This window comes from Ochotona curzoniae, unplaced genomic scaffold (assembly GCF_017591425.1).
Source record: "Ochotona curzoniae isolate NIBS_2020 unplaced genomic scaffold, NIBS_Ocur_1.0 scaffold_3171, whole genome shotgun sequence".
In the NCBI taxonomy this organism is placed as follows: domain Eukaryota; kingdom Metazoa; phylum Chordata; class Mammalia; order Lagomorpha; family Ochotonidae; genus Ochotona; species Ochotona curzoniae.
In genome coordinates, this window is record NW_024467104.1 from 3,127,420 (window position 1) to 3,147,445 (window position 20,026).

At 48.3% G+C, this 20,026-nt stretch overlaps 1 protein-coding gene across 1 annotated transcript in view; it reads left to right on the forward strand.

The window, feature by feature from the left end:
* DTX4 (deltex E3 ubiquitin ligase 4) overlaps positions 1-20,026 on the forward strand; it is a 31,093-nt gene that overhangs the window by 5,523 nt on the left and 5,544 nt on the right. Inside the window, exons 2-7 of the mRNA XM_041003968.1 lie at positions 2,616-3,342; positions 9,141-9,202; positions 9,537-9,698; positions 11,929-11,990; positions 12,884-13,036; positions 16,122-16,283. Of these exons, the coding sequence (XP_040859902.1) occupies positions 2,616-3,342; positions 9,141-9,202; positions 9,537-9,698; positions 11,929-11,990; positions 12,884-13,036; positions 16,122-16,283 (1,328 nt within the window). The remainder of the gene's footprint in view (positions 1-2,615; positions 3,343-9,140; positions 9,203-9,536; positions 9,699-11,928; positions 11,991-12,883; positions 13,037-16,121; positions 16,284-20,026) is intronic.

A 20,026-nucleotide genomic window follows, 5' to 3' on the forward strand; every position in this document is an offset into this window, starting at 1 on the left:
GAGGTGAATCCATTATGAATGTCTAGATCCACTTATGTATATGTACACACACACACACATACATACAAGAGTTTGACCTGGCCGGGGTAGCCCTAAGAGACTTCCTTGAGGAAACGGCTTTAATCTGCAGGCTGAGCAGTGAAGAGTATGTGGGCGTAAGGATCAGAAAGACGCTCAGAATCAGAGAAATGGGAAGAGTTGAAGACCTGTATGTCTGAAATGTAGCAGATGGCATTAGAATGTGAGAGGGCGGCAGAGGTTGGTGGGTGGAGGGCCTTTCAGTCCTGACTTTAGGGGAAGTCTTGGAAGGGACTTGGTCAGGGAGGGGATGTGGTCAAATTTCCTGCCAACATGCACTTGTTGGCTTATTTTTCTGGCATATTCTGCCTCACAAATAGTCGCACAGTGGTCTTCTCTCACTGGCTTACACGGTACGCTACTTGAGGAATGCCTGAATGTTGCATTTCTCGCAGCAGCTAATGAGAACTCGGCAATAAGTGATAAATGATTTAACATCAAAGTAGTCAGAAGTCTTCAATCAATTACAACACAGTTCATGGAGCTCCGTAATTGCCAGGCCTTCCCTTAGGCACTAGGCTGTGAAGAGCCATGCAACAGTACCCCTGTGCCTGCATAAGGATTACAGCAATGTACCAAAACAGATGCACATCCGGTGTGGCCAGGAGCTGCATTCCAGATGTCACCAGATCGGGGCCTGGGCTGAAAGAACATTTCAAAGAGCAGAAGGCAAATGGCGTAGAACCTGAATGACAAGGAGACTTTGAGTAACAATAACAAGGGGTTGTGTTTCTGTGGAAGGTACTTAGAGGATAGAGGGAGTGAGGCATGGAGCACTAAGGCAACATGTAAGGATACCAGGCACCTCTGATGGGTTGGAACAGAGGGCAATACAGGGGACGGAAGAAGAGCAGTCTGCAAAGGTAGATGGTGGGGCATTGTTTCTGGATGTTCCAGGACAACCCTCTGGCATCTGCAGGATTGACAATAGTATTGTTCAAATGTTGCCTTTTAAGCCCATTTTCGAGAATGGGTCAAGTGCATTATCCCTGCCCTGAATAGAAAACTGCCATCGTGCCCCATAAAGTCTCTAAACGTAATTTCCTCATCTGTGAAGGGTGTTTCATAGGCCTGTCATGAAGATTTTATGGCTGGGATATGTGACATCCTTTGCAAATAGTGAAGACTGCAACTATGGGTTCAATAGAGCCCTCCCCTCTCACATGTATGCCCACATCATTCCCTAATCTAAGCTTCCCCATGCTGCCACCATCCTGCTTAGACATAATAGAAAATAAATTACAATAATAATCACCAGCTCACATTCAAGTCTTTTCCATGTGACAGGTGCAATTTCAGCGTTGTGTATTCATTCCTTCCATTAATCCTCAAATCCACCCTTTCAAGCAGCTACCAGGAACCCAAAAAGATGAGGAAACTGAGGCTTAGTCACACAGCTGGAAGGGGCAGAACCTTCCCTGTTGGACCAAAGTCCATATTCTTTGTTCTACAGCAAATTGGCCATTTAGGAAGGAAATGGAGGCTAACTAGGGAACCATTACCCACTCCGCCTCTCCTCCCATCCTGAGACCCCCCATGTCCCCTGGCAGAGGCCGGGTGCTGAATAGGGGATTGTTCTTCTTCTCCCTGTGCATCTGAATGTTGATATTTTGGGTCATTAAGGGGCTTGGAGATGGGGTGGGGGGGTTGGGTTATGACCCTGCAGAGGCCTGAATAGCTATTGTTCCTTTTCTTCCCTTCTTGAATGGGATTCTGTCCCCAATCTTGGTGTCTCCCTCCAGGATAGAGGAGGGGGTGGGTCAGAGGCCAGGGAAGGGGAGTCTTTTCCCAGCACTTTGGTGGATGGAACTTAAGCCGACAGATGCAAAGATTCCAGCGTCCTGGGAGCCCTCTCTGGCCTGCCCATGCGTGTTCAGCCTTGATGTTGACACTGTTTCTGGATTGGGACTTAAGGTGGGCAAATGACCCTCTATCCTGCTGGCTCGTTGCTTCTGTCCCACTGTCCTGGATGAAGCCTGGTCTTTTTCAGTCCCACTCTAAGACTGTCAAAATTAAGATGATGCTGCCTTTTAGGGGGCTTGAATGTCTCCATAACTGAAACCCTCAGTGCAAGTACCTTTGGAGGGACAAGGAGAGAGAGAGCATTTGTGAACACCTACTATGAATCAATGGGTTTCCTATGCCTCAGTGCAAATCATGAGGTCTGCACATGAAATCAGGCACCTTATATGTGCAAATAAGTGTTGGTTGAATGAATAAGGGAGTTGTATTTAATTTCATAAAATTCCTTGAAAGGTATTGCTATCCTGTTTTATAAGAAAGACATGACTTAAGGACCTTCCTTGGTCAGTTAGTGAATGTATTTGGTTGCTAACCATCCTCCAAACCAGAGGCCATCTTTTCTGTTACCTGATTGTGGCTCCTCTGTGTAGACCCTTGAAAAGCAGGAATGTGTCCCTGTCCCAGCTGACACCTCGGTGGTGGGCATTGTGCCTTGCACACAGTCAGGCTAGTTTATGTTTTCCTGTGATGGCCATGCTGACCCTGACCTCTCCTCTATTATGCCCCTCTGGCAGGGACCCTCCGCCCAGTTCGCCGCAATTACTATGACCCATCCTCGGCCCCTGGGAAGGGCGTGGTGTGGGAGTGGGAGAACGACAATGGCTCTTGGACGCCCTATGACATGGAGGTGGGCATCACCATTCAACATGCCTACGAGAAGCAGCACCCCTGGATCGACCTCACGTCCATCGGCTTTAGTTACGTCATCGACTTCAGCACCATGGGCCAGATCAACCGGCAGACCCAGCGCCAGCGCCGTGTCCGCCGCCGTCTCGACCTCATCTACCCCATGGTCACTGGCACCTTGCCTAAGGCTCAGTCCTGGCCAGTCAGTCCTGGCCAGCCAGCCTCCTCACCCCCTGTGCCACCCTGCTCCTGTCCACAGTGTGTCTTGGTGAGGAGTGTTAAGGCGGCGGTGACCAACGGAAGCACTGGGCCCCCACAACCCCCTGCAGCCCGCAAAAACATGCCCCCTTCTGGAGTAGTCAAGCTGTCTTCACCACCAGGCCCTGGAACCAAGCTACCGGACGGCACAGGTACCATTCGAGGCCCAGTAAAGACCGCCCCACCGCAGGTGATCCGACGACAAGTCTCCAACACGCCTGCTGGGGCCACTGCGGGCTCTCCTGCCAGCCCCCCGGGAGCAAACAGCAAGACAGGACGGGCAGCCTTGGCCACCTTGAATCGTACCAACCTACAGCGACTGGCTGTCGCCCAGTCCCGCGTACTCATCGCCTCCGGGTAGGTGCTTTCAGGTTTCCACAAAGCACTCCCTGCCCACCAGGATGAAATCTGACTTCTGAGACTGCAGAGGGACTGACCGCAAAGCTGCAGGCCCGTGGGAGCAGATGTGTTGCAAAAGGGAGGGTGTCATACTGGGTGTCATCTTTCTAGTTGAGGTTTACCGTCTTGCAAGGGTAACACCATAGAGGCCTGACTTTCTCAGTTGTGAATACTGGCAGGAACAGTCCTGATACATTTACTGTGAGAATTTTAGAGGTTAGGGATACTAAATAATCACAGGCAACGTTAATTGAACTCCCACTGCGTTCTAGTCTAGAGCCTTACCTTTTCCAATCAATGTGTACAGCTACTGAGTGAGATAGGTAGTGTAAATCCATTTTACAGAGGAACAAAATGGAAGCAGTGACTGTCATTCAAACGTTTAGGAAGCATACGCTGAGAGCCTGGATTCTGACTCTCCCTACCAAGTGGACAGCACTTTGCCCAGCACACAGTAGGTGCCCAAGGAGGGTTAGTTCCTTTCCTCCTGTTCCTCTGGAAGCTGGAGAGTGACTTCCAATCGCAAACGTAGCCCATATTTAGAGTACGCTTACTTTATGCTGGACGCTTCCGATGTATTGTCTATTATTCCCATGATGACCTGGTAGTGTGGATTTTATTAGCATTGCTTTAGATTCTTCTGAATCTTCCTGATCACAGACTAGGAGGAGCTGCCCAGGTCTGTGCTACCTCTGCAGCCTTTGGCCGCCAGCCCCTGGCTTCCTGGCAGCCTCCTAGTCCCCTTCAATCTTCCCTTTGTGCAGAGGGATCTAGCCCTACCTGAGCTCCCGGTGGTCAGGACGGTGCAGAAGTTGACAGCCCCAGGCTGCCTGGAGGAGACACTGTTTATACTCAGCTTGATCTCTACACTTGGAGGTTTGGAGCTTGGAGGGAGCAGGAGCACCTTGCAGACTGGGAGGACAACCAGCCTGTGGGTATAGAGGCCTGGGCTCTACCCCTGCCTCTCTGCCTCTTGGGTGAGCCACAGGATTGTTGCTAAATCCAGCATCCTCTTATAGCAAACAGGGATGAGGTCATCCTAAAAGCCTCCAAAGGGGAGCAGCCCTTGGCAGCTCACTAGAAGGACTCTTTCATGTCACCTCATTCCCTTGCACTGGGACAGTTAGCTCACAATGAAGTTGGGCCACCCATGGGTTGCATTGTAGGTGCAGGAACCCAGATTTGGATTTCCTGGTCCTCTGTTTTTTGGGGTCTATCCCAGGTCCTCGATGGAGGAATAGACAATAGATGAATGGCTAAGGCTGGTCAGTTGCATGGGGATTTCCTGACAGCGTCTGTGCTGGCTGGCTGTACCTAACCCAAGTTCTCGGCTATGTTGCTTGGAGTAGGAGCAGTTTAGTTTCCTATCTGTAAAAGGGGAGAGTAGTACTCATGCCTTCCTTCTGGGGTTGTCTTGGGGATTGGAGGAGATACTCAGATAAAGACTTGGTGCCAGGCTTGATGTGTTCAGTCGATAGTGGCTGTTGAGTTGCTCATTATTAAAATATATATATATAGAATATATGCTGTGAACACAGCTGTTGAGTTGAAGTCTCAGCTAAGCAGGATCTGATGGCCACCTGATCTCGGGGATCCTTCACAAAGGCTGGTTGGCTCCTTTCCATCACCGAGGGAGGGACAGCAGCACCTTGCGCCTCCTTGGTTAGGAGTCATCAGGCTTTACCTCTGGCTGTTCCCTCTGCCCACCAATAGGCTTGGAGCTAGAGAGTGAGGTGGGGACCTAGGCAGTGCTGTTCAAAAGAGCCATAGAAACAAGATGAGATTTTTGTTTTGTTTTTTTCTGCACTGCAGTGTTTTCCTGACAAGGAGGGCCCTGCCTACCCTCTCTACCTTCCAGCCCTCTCCTTTTCACCTCACCACCTCCCTCACCCCACTACCATCTTCTCCTCCAGCCTTTTGTGGCTCTTTAATTGGCGTGTTTCTTCCCTTTGTCTGGCACTGCCATCGACCTTCTGTCGTCGAACTGTCCCGTCCCCCTCCCTCTGCCCATGACCTCTCCAAGCAACTTTCCCACGGAAAAGAAAAAAAAAAAAAGGAAGACCAGAGACGGTGCAGAAGTGGGGCGAAGAGACGGGGGCATTCGGAAGGGGGAACAAAAGATTCTGTAAATTATTCAAAGACACAGGCAGGGAGTTTCTAAAGCAAGGGTGGGCTGTGAGTCACCCCTCTGGCCCTCTCCTCCAAAGTTGGGGCCTCTCTGTCCAGCTAGGCCCTGGTTGCCATAGAGACCAGACCATTGTCCTGAGGGTGGAAATCCACTTCTCACTGCCCTATATGCAGACATCTCCCTTGCCCGCCCCTCACCCAGACTCCACCGCCTTCTCAGGCTTCTCTTTTCTAAGTTTTATATTTTGTGTGTGTGTGTGTGTGAAAGAAATTAAAACTTGAACCCTAGAAGCAACCCAACAGAAGGGGTAGAGAGCAGTGGTTCCTGATTGGTTTACAGGTGCTTCGGCCAGCTCCAGCTGCCTCAGAGCAGTGTGGCAGACATAAGAGGTCCTCCCGCCTGCCTGCTGGTCACTGGCTTGCTGTTTCCAGCAGGGCCCAGGCTGGGGTCCGGACTGGCTGTGCCCAGCATCAACACCATGGGCTGTTCTCTAAGGTTTTCTCTTTTAATCAGCTGCCATGGGAAAAGGGTGAGCAGGTGTTTCCAACTCATCTATCCTAAGAACTGCCTAGCCCTTACTCTGCACTTCACACTTGACCTGTATGTCCCTAAGGGCCTGAAAACAGCAGAAAACCAAGGCAGGTAAAGCCTTCACTACACCCAGTGTCCTTTGACTGTAAACAGTCACCCAGATTCACACAGACTCGGAGACTTTACCAAGAGGAACATGAATCCTAAGAGGGATCCGTGAGCAAACATTTAGGGTGCCTTGTTTGCAACTGGGGTGACTCAGACATGGTCAGAGGGGAATGGCTCCAGGACCCACCCATATCAGGGCTTAGCTAGGACCAGGGTAGAGACCCCTAAGTCCAGTGCAGGGCTGCTTCCGTTATACCCTCTGCCCTTCACACACAAATTGTTCCCCTCCTTCCCAGAGCTGGTCGACAGACCCTCTTCCCTGCCCAGGCAACACTCCAACCTGTTCATGTATACCAGCCCCTCCCCCACCCTGCCATGGGCAGCCCCCCCTGTCTCTCCAGACCTTGCCCCCAAGTCGTTGGGCTGATCTGGAGTATTTCCTGGTTGACTAGATTGGGTGTGGAAACCTGCCAGTCCAGTTTGTGGGAACAAAGGTGGCTTTTGTGACGGATCACAGCTACTTATCAGCTGGAGTGGGGGCCTTATAAGAGGAGGGTTAGGGTAGTCAGTACTGGCCCCGGTGGGGAGCTGGGGATTAGGCCACAGGAGGTGGCACCTTCACCCCAGCATCTTCTGTGCTCAGGAAACAGTTAGTTTGTGGCTTGGGATTTCTTCTTCTTCTTAGGACCTGGGATGGTAATGCCACATGCCTCTGGCGCGTACTAACCCAAGGCACTCACAGGGCTACAGATGGGGAAGTTGTGCTCAGGAAAGTTAACATATTCAGTAAGGAGCCCCTGCAGGGTTGGACCTCAGACATGGAGCCACGTTGTCGGAACCGAGTCTGTCCCTAGTTATTTGGCCCAGGGGTCCTTGTGTTGAATTCAGCGTTCCCTCCCCTCATCTGGGCTTCATTATCCTAGGGACAGCTTCCGAAGACGAGCTGCCTTTGGTGGTCTGCTGAGATACAAGCATTTTCACTTTCTGTTGCTTCACACGCTTCCCCCAGCTTGGACAGAAGAGCCAGCCCGCATCCTTAGGGACAAATGGAGTCACACTGACCCCCGTGCTCAGCCTCCAGGACCCACTCCAGCTCTCCCCTCTCCTGCTGGCAGGTTTATTCTTTACACTCTCTGAAACTCATGTTCTTTGCAAGGAGGGCCAAGGTGAAGATCAGCAGGGTACAAGGAGCTGGGTGCCTGGAGTGGGCAGCCTAGAGAATGGGCTCTGGAGCCGGATTTTCTCATCTGAAGTCCCTAGCCGTGGGGTCCTAGGCCAGTGCGCTTAGAGTCTGCATGCATTGCCTTCACCTATGAAAGGGCGTTGATGATAGTCCCACTTGCATAGGTGGCTGGGTTGTGAGCAGTGAGATTTACTTCTAGTAGGGGTGAGCCCTGGCCATGTGAGCAGTTCTAACCTGTTGGCGAAGGAGCTTTTTGTCTTGTGCCTTGGCCGTGCAGAGCTCAGTACGTGCTATTCAAAAGGACAGATAAGGACTCCTTGCACCTCCACTGGCTTTCCCACAGCACAACTGCTGACTTTTCAAGCCATCTGGCTCCCAGAAGCAGAGACCCAGTGGCCTCTCCAAGCCCAGCTGTGGGGAAAGCCTGGGTGGCAGAGGGGTTGGCGCTGACCTGAGCTCCATGAGCCCAGTGTTTTGCCAGTCAGCACTGTGGGGGGCCTGGCCTTTCCCAGGCAGCTGCGCCAGCTCCTCTCCAGCCTGCTGTGTGGCTGGGGAAGAGGACAGAAAAGGGAGGAGGCTCAGCCTGATATTCACACATTTCAGGGAAAAGGGGAAGTGACAGCTGTTCAAGAGAGGTTTCCAGATGTTGGACTGGGACTTGGTGACATCCGTATCCTCTGGAGCTTTGGGAAAATGTGTATTTGTGGACCACACAGTATGGTGGATTCTGATCTGGGGTTGAAGTTCTGTCTTGTTTTGTTTTCTTAAGTATCTTACTTAGGTGGCTCTTTTGAACTCTGTTTGAGCTTCTTTTTAAAACAAAATCTGCAACAAATACAAATGTAATGTCTCCTTGAGTCAGGCTCTGAACAAACTAGGCCAAGATATTTGCCCTTGTAGAGATGAAGTTCCAGAAGGAGAGATAAGACGTAATATTTTGCTTTAAAATATCTTAAGTTCCATGAGGGGGTAGGGATGGGGGAGGAGCAAGGTGAGAAAGTTTTTGGTGGGCTGGCATTGTGGCATAGTGGATAAAGCTGCCATCTGCAATGCCAGCATCCTGTATGGGCACCAGTCTGTGTGCCTTCTGATTCACCTTCAATCCAGCTCCATGTTAATGGCCTGGGCAAAGCATCAGATAATGGACCATTTCTGTGGGACACTGTGGGAAGCTCCTGGCTCCTGGCTTCAGCTTAGACCAGCCCCAGCCTTGTGGCCATTTAGGGAGTGAACCAGCAGATGGAAGATCTCTGTCTCTCCCTCACTCTCTCCTACTCTTTCAAATGAATAATTAGTTAATTAAATCCTAAGCAAAATACTAAACAAAAGAGAAAGTTAGTTGGCCTGCAGGTGGAATGGAGAGGCAGGTTGTCATATTAAATAAAGAAATAAGGTGGTCTCGAGAACCTCGCCATGAAAGTGAGCTGTGAGCCCAGACTTGGGAAGTGTAGGAAGTAGCTACGCGTTTCTGTGGCAGCACAGCCTCTCAGGCCAAAGGGAGAAGTAATGCAGAGGCTTTGAACAGGAGCAGGCCTGGTGTGCAGGAGGGAGATCAAGAGGCAAGAGATATCCCAGGAGGAAAGCGAGACCTGGAGATTAGCGTGGGAGTGTTGGCAGCAGGATGTTGACGGGAGCGCCACGTGGGTGTTGAGTCGATCCGTTCTCTGGGGTACCGAGTCATGGAGTGATGTGGGCTGAGGTAGGTTCGGAAGACATCCCTTTCCTCATCCCAGCTACTGTGTTGAGAACTTGCATCACTGGCCCCACTTGTCCAAATTACAATATATCTACTTTCGCCATTCACAGGGTTCCCACCATCCCAGTGAAGAATTTAAATGGCACCAGTCCTGTCAATCCCGCCCTGGCAGGTAAGACATGCTTAAAGTGCTGAAAAAAGAGTCGTGAAGTAGATGGAGAGCCGTTGTAAAGAACACCGTTTGGGTGTTCAATAAAGCAAATGAGGGTTTTAGGAATTGCATTGAACATGTAGCAAGAGTCTGGGACAGAAAAGATTACTAAAAGCAAAACCTACTATTGAAGACCAGAGAATGCACGAGTTTCTTGGAAAAGTAGAGGGTGGAGGATCTGTGAATTATCACTGTCTGCAGGGAAGAAGTGAAAGAGCGAATGGGGAGGGAGGGTTTAAGGGAGTGCTAGGAGTCGATTCCTCGGTCCTGCTTCACCCACACCCAACCCTTCCAGGCATCACCGGGATCCTCATGAGTGCTGCAGGGCTGCCTGTATGCCTCACCAGGCCACCAAAGCTGGTCCTGCACCCACCCCCCGTGAGCAAGAGTGAAATCAAGTCCATTCCAGGGGTTTCCAACACAAGTCGCAAGACCACCAAAAAGCAAGCCAAGAAAGGTACCCTCCTCGTTACTTTCTGAGAGCTCTGGAGTCTAAGATTTGTTTCCTAACTCTGTGTTCCTATCCAGGGATTTCCTCTTTGGGTCTTCATTTCTGCATCTACTATGTAGATCTGAATCGTGGGGGGTTTTTTTAGGATTACAATGAAATGGATTCTGTATGGATTGGTGGCATACTTTGAGAAACAGAAATTGATCATGCAAGAGACAGTCACAAAGAAAATGTGATACAGAGAACATAGGGTAGAGAAATAGAACTTTGATATCAGAACCCAAACTGACTTGACCCAGCCACTTGGATGCTGTGTGGCAATGTGGAAACTGTTTTCTTATCTTAGTAATGGGGTGAAAATGCCCACAGCCTGCCTTCAGTTGGTATGCCTTGCACTACATCCATGCCATTTGGGAAGCTCCCGCTGTTTTCTGTACCTCTAGAGTCTCCAGCCTCTCTGACCACGTGAATCCTCCTTCAGGGACCCTTGCCCACCTGCCTACAGGCCAGCAGCCCAGCAGGACCCTGGCTCGGCTCTGGGCTGCACTTTCTGGTCTCTATGTTGGTTGTTAGAGGATTTAAATATCCCCGTTAAGCAAGCTTTTTTTGAAGTTGAAATTGGATCTCAACAGATTTTGCACTTAGCCTGGGACCTGGCAAGAAATAAGTTCTCCATTAATAGAAGTTGAATTCTTATAAAAGAAGCAAGACAGTGGGAGAGCAGGGCCTGCTGCTTCCCAGTTTTTGGCTGTTGCATTATCTACTTCCTGCATTTTAAGGGTATAAACGTTTCCCTGCTTGGATGAACTCAGTTGCCTTGCTCCCAGTCTGGTGGGAAGTGACAGAGTTTCACACTTTCACACTCTTCCTGTTATTGTTAAAATAGCACATAGAGGGCCCTTACCTGGCAAAGTGCCTCCATTAGCTCATCACATTGTCAGAGCAATTATCTAAGACAGGTACAACCACACTTCCTCATTCTATAATGTGACAAAATCAAGATGCCAAAGAACCCAAGGTGGCACTGATCCTTCCCCCTCTGTACCTCCTTACAACGCCCTGTTACCCCAACCTCCACCTTGGTCTTGAGCGACTACCTAAGGACAGAGTCCCCAGAAAAATCCCCACATCCTTGAGGTCAGGGAACTTCATCCTTTTCCTCCTTAGGGGTGGTGTCTGCTGGCAGTCACAGCACCATTCAGGTCCACAGAGAACGTCCTGGCACTATGGCTCAAAACTTCCTGGTTTCCCGTAAAACGAATCTCATTTAGATGCTGCACTATACACTAAGGTTGGACTTAATAAATTGTCAAGTGAATGTGGCTTAAAAGCAGGTTTCCTGGACCTGGTGAGGTAGCCTAGCTGCGAAAGTCCTTTGCCTTGCATGCACCGGGATCCCACATGGGCACCAGTTGTAATACCAGAGGCTCCACTTCCCATCCAGCTCCCTGCTTGTGGCCTGGGAAAGCAGTCGAGGATGGCTCAAGGCCTTGAGACCTTGCACCGACATGGAGATCCAGAAGAAGCTCCTGGCTTTGGTTTGCCTCAGCTACGGTCATTGGAGTCACTTAGGGAGTGAATCAGTGGATGGAAGATCTTCTTCTTTGTCTCTCCTCTTCTCTGTGTATATCTGACTTTCCAATAAAAATTTAAAAATAAAAATCTTTTTTAAAAAGTAGGGTTTTTTTCAATAATAGATGGGATGGGAGGCTCTCAGGAGGGTAACTCTGAGAGGAGACTGCAGATACAAACCCCATCCCTGCCGCAGATCACCTCACTAGCTGTCCAACCACCTTTCCAAGTTCATGAGGCTTTGGTTGTGGCACCCTCAAGGATACCCAAATCCAGAGGTGTCTAAATCCCTCACGTAAGATGACATAGTATTTGCATCATCTTGTATACTGCAGATCACCTCAGGATTATTTCTCATCCCCAATGCAATATAAATGCCACATAAATAGCTGCTATGGTCAGTTTAAGAAACAATGAGAAGAAAAGTCTGTAAATGTTCGACACACGTGCAAACATTTTTCAGGATATCTGATCCATTGGTTGAATCCTTGGATGTACAGCTTCTGGACGGAGAGAGCTAACTGATCTTTCACATTCTTAAATCCAGTTATAGGCTATGCTTTGAACTTGACAAGTAATTCACCTCTGTGACCTGCGTACGTGACCAGGCTGTTTGATCCCTCCCCTCCACCTTGGTTGTCCACTAAGCCTCCTGTCTCCACAGGTAAAACTCCAGAAGAAGTGCTGAAGAAGTATCTGCAGAAGGTCCGGCACCCACCTGATGAGGTGAGTAGAAGGGAAGGGAGGCAGGGTTAACCTCTTCTGTTATTCCAGAAGTTTTCTGTAGGAAACAGGAACTGCTTTCCAGCCCTGACCGGTTCAGAGCTGGTCAGAGCTGATGCTGGAATCCAAGGTTTGTGGTCCAGAGCCTCAGGTGCGCCTTGCCTCCACCCACTTCCCATTCTGCTTCTGAGCCCCCTTAATGTCACAGTCAAGACTTAAGAAAAATTCGGTCAGATTGGTCACGGGAACATGGATTTTATAGACTGGTGGTTCTCGTGGAGGTGATTGGATCCCCAGGGAGCGTCAGTGGAGACAATGATGCTTGACATGTTGAGGAGGGGAGAGGCATAAGGGGATGCCACTGACATTTACTGGGAAGAGATCAGGGCTGTTGCTATCCTACCATGACCAGCAAGGTCCCCAAGGAATGACCCAATCCAAAATGTCTAAAGTGCTGAAGTTGAGAAAGTGTGCTATCAATTTATTTAAATAGCAGCCCCTCCAGACCCTTATAAATCCCTCTACGAAAGTTCCATTGAAGAAAAGTTTATGAGTCTATCAGCAGTTATCTATTGTCTTCATAAGCCATTGGAAGGCACTAAGGAAGGAATGGTGTATCTTCACAGCACTCCATTTAGTTTATCATTACCATTTAGTTTATCAGCCCAAGCTAACATATACCACTATAGGGAATTACTTTAGAAATCTCTTTTGCTTAAAGCAAGACAAAGCTGTACTTACATTCCTAAAAGCACAGGCACCTTAATTTGTGGGCTTGGTGGAAGAGAACTCAGAACAGCTCATCTGAGATCTCACAGGAATTATCATGGGGTTACTGTGGTCTCCTAGGCCAGGGGGAAATGACAGCCTCTCTGCTCTGTCCTTTCCTCCCCCAGGACTGCACTATCTGTATGGAGCGCCTCACAGCCCCCTCAGGCTACAAGGGTCCTCAGCCTACAGTCAAGCCTGACCTGGTGGGAAAGCTGTCCAGGTGTGGCCACATATATCACATCTACTGCCTGGTCGCCATGTACAACAATGGGAACAAGGTTAGTGCTGGCTTTGGGGGCTGCTGACCACTCACACACACACACACACACACACACACACACTGGGATATGGATCATGAAGCATGAGGCCCTGTGTAGTCCTCACCCGGGTGTTTTTGGGTATCCTAGATGCATCCCAGACCAATGGGAGTGACAATCTTGGTTATTCTCAGCTGGATCAATTATCCACCTTATTGCCACATTGACTAAAGTCTATTTTTCACCTTCCCTTTGGGTCTTGCTACCCAACTGTCCCAATGTTGATTGTGGCTATCAATGGAAAATGGATTTGATTCATAGAGTACTGAAAAAGTGACCCATTGTTGCAGCTCATTGCTAGGCCAATGTTGGCCCCTGGTGAACCCTATTGATGCTGGTGTAATGGATTTCCCAGTCAGCTAGTGAATCTTGTTTATAGTCTGTTGTCTTTAAACAACCATCAAGGTGTCCCTTCAAAGATACATCCACTTTTGCCACAGTGCGCCTGGCACCCTGGAACTCCTCTGTTGGAAGAGGGGAAGGTTGTATGGTGCTTGTCTGTTAATAGACTGTGGGGTGGTCTCAGCCTTGAGAGCTGATTTCCAGGTCTCTGGGAGTCTTCCTCCATGAGCGTTCTCTCCTGCCAGTGTCTGAGGTCTTTCTGAGTCATTGGCTTTTCTCGTGGTCTTTCCTCTGCCTGGAATACATGTCATCTCTCTTCACCTCCTCATCTCTCCAGACTTGCCTTGGAGATTTCACAAATAACTTCCGGCTTTTTACTCATTCCCCAAAGTATCTAGTTCCTGGGGACTACTCCATGAGCCTTGTGTCTGAGAAACAACAAGAGGCAGCAGATCCTGCTAAATCCTGGCTTCTCAGCTGCGGGACCTGGGGCAAGATGCTTCACCATCTCTGGGAAGACATTTTCCATCTGGAACATGGAAATAAAACAGCCCCTGCTTTAGAGACAGTTAATACTGTTATTATTCAAGTTGATATTTCGCTTGTGTTGTATCTATCATTATCCACCCCCCCTTTCATCCTTATATACAGTTTAAGTTCCCAACGTGCTAATCTTGAGCTCTTTCTCAGAGTTCCAGATGGCCAGGCTTTTAGGGGATGCCAATCACTGATAGACAATGCAAATCCAGATCCCACATTTCACGTTCCCAACTCCAGAGCCAGAATTTTCAGATGGACATTACATTTTCATAAGTCCTTTTGGATTTATACGGGTTTGTTAGCACACTCATTACCATTTTGGTAAAAAAAAAAAAAGCATTCAGCTGAAGTAACTATTAGCAAGAAATATCTATACACTCTGCCTTTCTTTATATGGTGTCTCAAAAGTATTCTGCCAGATGCCATCCTTGGCTCTCTTTGCACCAGGACTTTGAATCATCTGCTGTTACAACAGTTCCATGAAGTGAGTAGGACTTGAATGGAAGTCTCATTAGCTCAGCTGTGAATCTCTGTCTTCCAGAAGCTGCAGGAATGTCCCCGAGAGCTTTGGTCCCAGCTGTGTGATGGCATAGTGAACAGACATCTCTCCCTGCCTGTGTGTGCCTAGCTTCTCCTCACCCCCGTTCTTTCCGTGAGCCCAGGAACGGGGTTTGTGCTTGGCTGCCCCCCTCCTCTCCAGGCAGCGCCTGCCCAGTTCTCTCTATCAAACCACAGTTCTTGACATCTCTGAAGGCAGAACCTCTGTCCTCCTCTCTCCCTGCAAGCAGGGCCAATGAGGTGTGGTTCAGGGCCTGGGGGGGCTTATGTAGACTCCTGGAGCCCCCGCTGTGAGTGGCAGTGGGTCCTTTCAGATTGCTGTGACTCAGTTTCCTCCCAGATGGAAGGAGGCCAATAACTTCTTCCTGATTAATGTCAGAAATTTAGGCCTCAAAACCACAAGAGATGTAGATTCTGTTGTGGGATTTAGAATATCCTAATCCATGCATGATGTCATTCCCTCCTCTAGTTATCAATGTAGAACTTACCCTCCACCCTCTAGATTTTTCAAAGATGATTTTTTAAAAAAACATACACACACACACATATATATATATATACACATATCTGCTTTTTATTTGAAAGACAGAGAAACAAAGAGAGTTATCCTCCATCCTCTGATTTGCTCCTCAGATTTTCTAGAACAGGGCCAGGCTGAAGCCAGGAGTGACCAACTCCATCCTGGTCTCCCACACAGATGACAAAGAGCCCCAGTAATTCTTCCCACTGGACACATTTGTAGGGAACTGGATGGGAAGTGGAGTAGCCGTGACTTCAGCTGGCACTCCAGTTGGAATGTTGATGTCATAAGTGGTGCACTAACACACTGCACCACAATACCAGCCCCTAGGACCATTTTCTCCCAGTCATCCTCTCTTGCTCCAACCCATTAGTGTTAAACTGCTCTTGTCACAGCAAGGGCTTTCAAACTTGCATGCATGGTAGTCTTCCCCACAGAAACCAGAATACTTTCTATCAGAAACCGCTTCCTATGGATCATCTCATTTAATCCAACAATCAGTGAGGCATATATTCCCCTTGTCCCAGCTCCCTAAGAAAGCAGAGTGATCCCTTAATTTGTCCGAGGTGTTCAGAAGGGAGGGAGATGGCAGATCTGAGAACCAAAGAGGCAGTTTGACTTCACTGTTCACATTGAAACCACTACACTTTGAAGCCTCCCGGTTCTAATTCACTGAGCCTGATGTGGGATTCAAGCATCTTTACTGTTAACAGGTTTCTGTTCTCAGCAGCTGGCTGGTTTCCTGCTGTGTATTGCACTCCTCTGCTACTTAGAGCCTAAATGAATTTGCTCTGTGTGTGTGTGTGTGTGTGTGTGTGTTCCCCCACACCAGCAAGCTGCACTCTGTCTCAAGGACAGACATGTCTCTTTCATGTCAGCTACAAGGGCCTTTGAGGATATTTGTGGAATTGAACTCTTTACCACTTTGGGGAGTAGAAAGGGCCTGAGCAGCTGGGCCAGTTTCGGACCTAATGCTGGTTGGCGTTCATTTTGTCTCCCCTTTGTCTCTGACACCTTTTGGAGCTGGGTGGAGAGCTCATTGTTGGCACAGTTTGCAGCCTGGCTCTTCTGGCCTTGCCCTCTCAGGATGGAAGTCTGCAGTGCCCAACCTGCAAGACCATCTACGGGGTGAAGACAGGCACCCAGCCTCCTGGGAAGATGGAGTACCACCTGATCCCGCACTCCTTGCCAGGCCACCCAGACTGTAAAACCATCCGCATCATCTACAGCATCCCCCCTGGTATTCAGGTGAGCCCACCCTCAGCGCTAGACGTTTGAAGTTGAAATTTGTGCAGCTACAATATTACACTGTGGAAATCTCCTCCCCACCCTTGTCCTCCTACGTGTGCATTCTCAACCCCTCAACTTCCTCCCCAGTAACCACCATTGTTCTTTCTGATACCGCCATCAGGGTTCTTTGTGCATTTGCAACTGACATTGCATCCACCCCTCCTGTTTTTCCACAGAGTGACATTTTGGGCACATTGTTTTGCATCCTGTATTTTTCAATGAATAATACAGTCTATGGATCTTTTCATGTTGGTGTAGAGAGCTTCCTCATTCTTTCTTATGTCTGTATAATAATCCATTGTATAAATGCCCTTTAATATATAGTCAACAGTCTATATTTGATGGACATATGCATTGTTTCCAGTCTTTTGCTACAACAAATAATGCCATAATGCTGCAACCTTATATATACACATGGGTGTATCTATAGAATAATTCTTTAGAAGTAGAGTTTCTTTGCCAAGTGATATTTGCATCTGCAATTTGATATATCCTCAGCTTTGATATTTTGTGGGCCTTTCTTGTCTCTTGTCATTAAAAGACAGTTGTAATGAACAAATTCAAAAAAATCCCTCATAGTTATTATATGTCAGTTTGATCCTTCACATGATGAAGCTTTTTAAAATTTTTACTTATTTATTTTACCAATTCCAAAAGAACTGGTAAGAGAGCTCAAAATGTTATAGGGTGCGGAGTGGGTTCATACACTTGATAGATATTTACTAGTTCTCCCTCTTCCTCTCTCCTACTTGTCTTCTACCACTTTTTCTTTTTTTAGAAAAGATTTGTTTATGTAATTGAAAGAGTCACAGGGAGGAAGACGGACATACAACATGTGTGCACACACATTCAGAGAGAGACAATGAGAGAGAGACCTTTTCTCCTCTGGTACACATTCCCACATTACTACAATGATCGGATGTAGTCCAAGACAAATCCAGGAGCCTAAAACGCCATCCTGGTCTCCCATGTGGGTGGCAGCTGACTCGGTCATTTGGACCATCTCACACTGCTTTCCCAGGCACGTTAGCTGGGAGCTGGATTCGAAGTAAAGCATCTGAAACTCAAATGCACACTCATGTGGATGCCAGAAACTGCCTCACAATCCAGTCCTTTATCTCTTCTTTAACAAGCATTTCAATGTGGAGTATGATCTAGGGATGTTCCAAGTGCTGGGGAGACAATAAGCTACATTAAGTCAGTCCTTGCTCCCTGAAGTTCTCTTTGTAGTGGTGCCAGAAAGACAACAAAGTCAGCAAGCAAATAAATAAGCAACTTTCAAATAGTGGCAAGTCAGATAGCGGAAATAAAAGAGAAAGGCGTGATTTCCTGTGGAAGAATTAAATAAAAGCTGATTCTTCTTTGAGGGACCAGCCAGCCAGCCGGCCAGAGAAGGAAACACACACTTCACTAATCCAGCTGCCGAACAAAACATTGATGGGCGCCCTTGATAAAAGCTATGACAGTCAGTGTACAGAGTGGATTCATGAACCTGCCAAAGCCTCATAAAACTGGCTGATGGTTTAGGACAGACACTTGACCTTTCTGAACTGGATTTACTCACCTGTACTACTGGACACCAAACACGCAGATCTGAGATGAGGAGGCAACCCTTACACCTGCACAGTAGTCAGGGGCTCCGCGTCTGGTCACCAGCACCCTTTGAGTGTCCTACTTTGTAAGGAGGAAGGCTTCTGTCTCCCTGCCAGGTAGAGTTTGGGATGACTCTGTTACAGGGCACTCTTGTAGCTCAGTGTTGAGAGACATGGAGAAATGGAGGGCATTTTTATGTGGAGTTCACAACAGAGTCTAGAAAGTAGGAAGTGGTGATGTCCAAAGGCAGTAAGAGCCAATGAATGGCAAAGGGGGTGTGGAAAGGAAACATGGAGATCTGGAAGACTGGGAAGTGAGCCAAGTTTTAAACCAGGTCAGAGAAGGCCTTGAGCAAGGTAGGCTGGGGGCCACAGAGTGTACTGACCACGCTTCGGAGAGCCTCTGAAGGTTGTTAATGTGTGATCAGGTTTACGGGACACTACAAGATTAGGAATAAGTCAGGCTAGAGTGAGACATGACCAGGGGAAAGAACTGCAGTTAATCCAACAAGCTGCTGCAGGAGTTTCGGTCAACTAGTGATGGGGCCTGACCATGGCAAGGGCGGGAGTGAGGTGTTACCATTGGATGTGAGTCAGGGGAGTTCTCTGGAATGATTCTGAGGTTGTTCAGGGCAACAGGCGTGGGAACACAAATCTACAAGTCAGACACAGCAGATGACATTGACAGGAAGAAGACAGACCAATGCAAGTGAAGATGAGGTGGGGCAACTGTCTTGGAACAGGCCCTTTTTCCCAGTTTCCAAGGCTAAGGAAAAGGGAACCTGCACTAGTGTATAGAGATGGCCAAATGCCACTTCTACCAAGGCCCTGGCTCCCATGGGGAACCCTCAGCGTGTTTCAGGGGAAGTGCATCTCCCTGTGGTGAGCACCACTGTTCCATAGACTCACCGAGGGTTAGCAGCAGGACGTTCAGCAGCCCAGTCTGGGAACCACACGGGATTGGGCTTCTGTGAGGAGCAGAGTCTTTGAGTGTTGCTTTCACTGCAGGGGCTAATTCCCTGGGCAGGAATCCAGGGACTGGGCCAAGGTCATAATGGCCCTGGTTGCTCACAGCCTTGCTGGGTCAGTGCCTACAGACTGTGAGTCAGCCACACCATGGGCCCCCTCAGGCAGGAGCAGAGTGGTTAGAGCCGCTGCTGAAGTTGACTTTCAGCCAGGCAGCCAGGCTTAGTGATAACATTGGCCATGGAAATGTTATACATTTGTAATGATTTTCCACAAATGTGCAGTTCCTGTATGTCTGATTTCGCATCTCCAGAGAGACACTGTTAGGTCTTTCATCTGTCTGAGACCCCATGGCACCTGTCTTACCATTCAGGCAGCCACACAATCCATGATCTTCCATCATGACTTTGAAAACTATTAAAACGAGAGAAACCTGTTTTTTAATCATCTGTAACCATTTCCATAAAAGAGAAAATGAAAAATCTATTTCCTTGCAGTTTGGCCATTTATTCACTCACATCTGTTGAGCCAAAGCACAGTTCCTGATCATCTGTGTGAAAGCTTGGGCCAGTTGCCATATGGGATTATCAGGGTATAATGATTGCGCCTAGAGGTTTTAAGCAGGACTCCATCCCCAAAGCAGGGCTCGGGAGCGCTTAGAAAAAGCAGATGGAAATTTGTGTACAGAGAGGAGAATTATGCACCATTCCAGGGAGAAAATCGGTTGCTTTTCACAGGTTTCTTAAAGGAACTCGAGGACTATGACTCAGTTGTGTTTCAGTTTCTTTCCCTCCCAAAAGCAGTCATGGGTGACAATATTGACATGGTACTGGATTTTTGCGTCACTAATGTCCCAAATCCACATTGTGTAAGAAAAAGTGTTAGACAAGGAAATCATTCAGAAAAGTTTGTCATCTGCCTGGCTCCTAAAGCAAAAGCATTCTCATTAAGTGTGAGACATCCAGAATTTGTGCCCCAGAAAACCTGGGCTTTCAAGCTAGCAAACTCACTAATGTAATTTAGTTCTCTGGGAATTTTTTTTCTTTCCTCAAGCAATGGATAATTATGACTATGATTAAACACAAAACTATGATGATGCTAAGATCAGACATTTACTGAAGTCTTCCTAAGCACCAGACACGA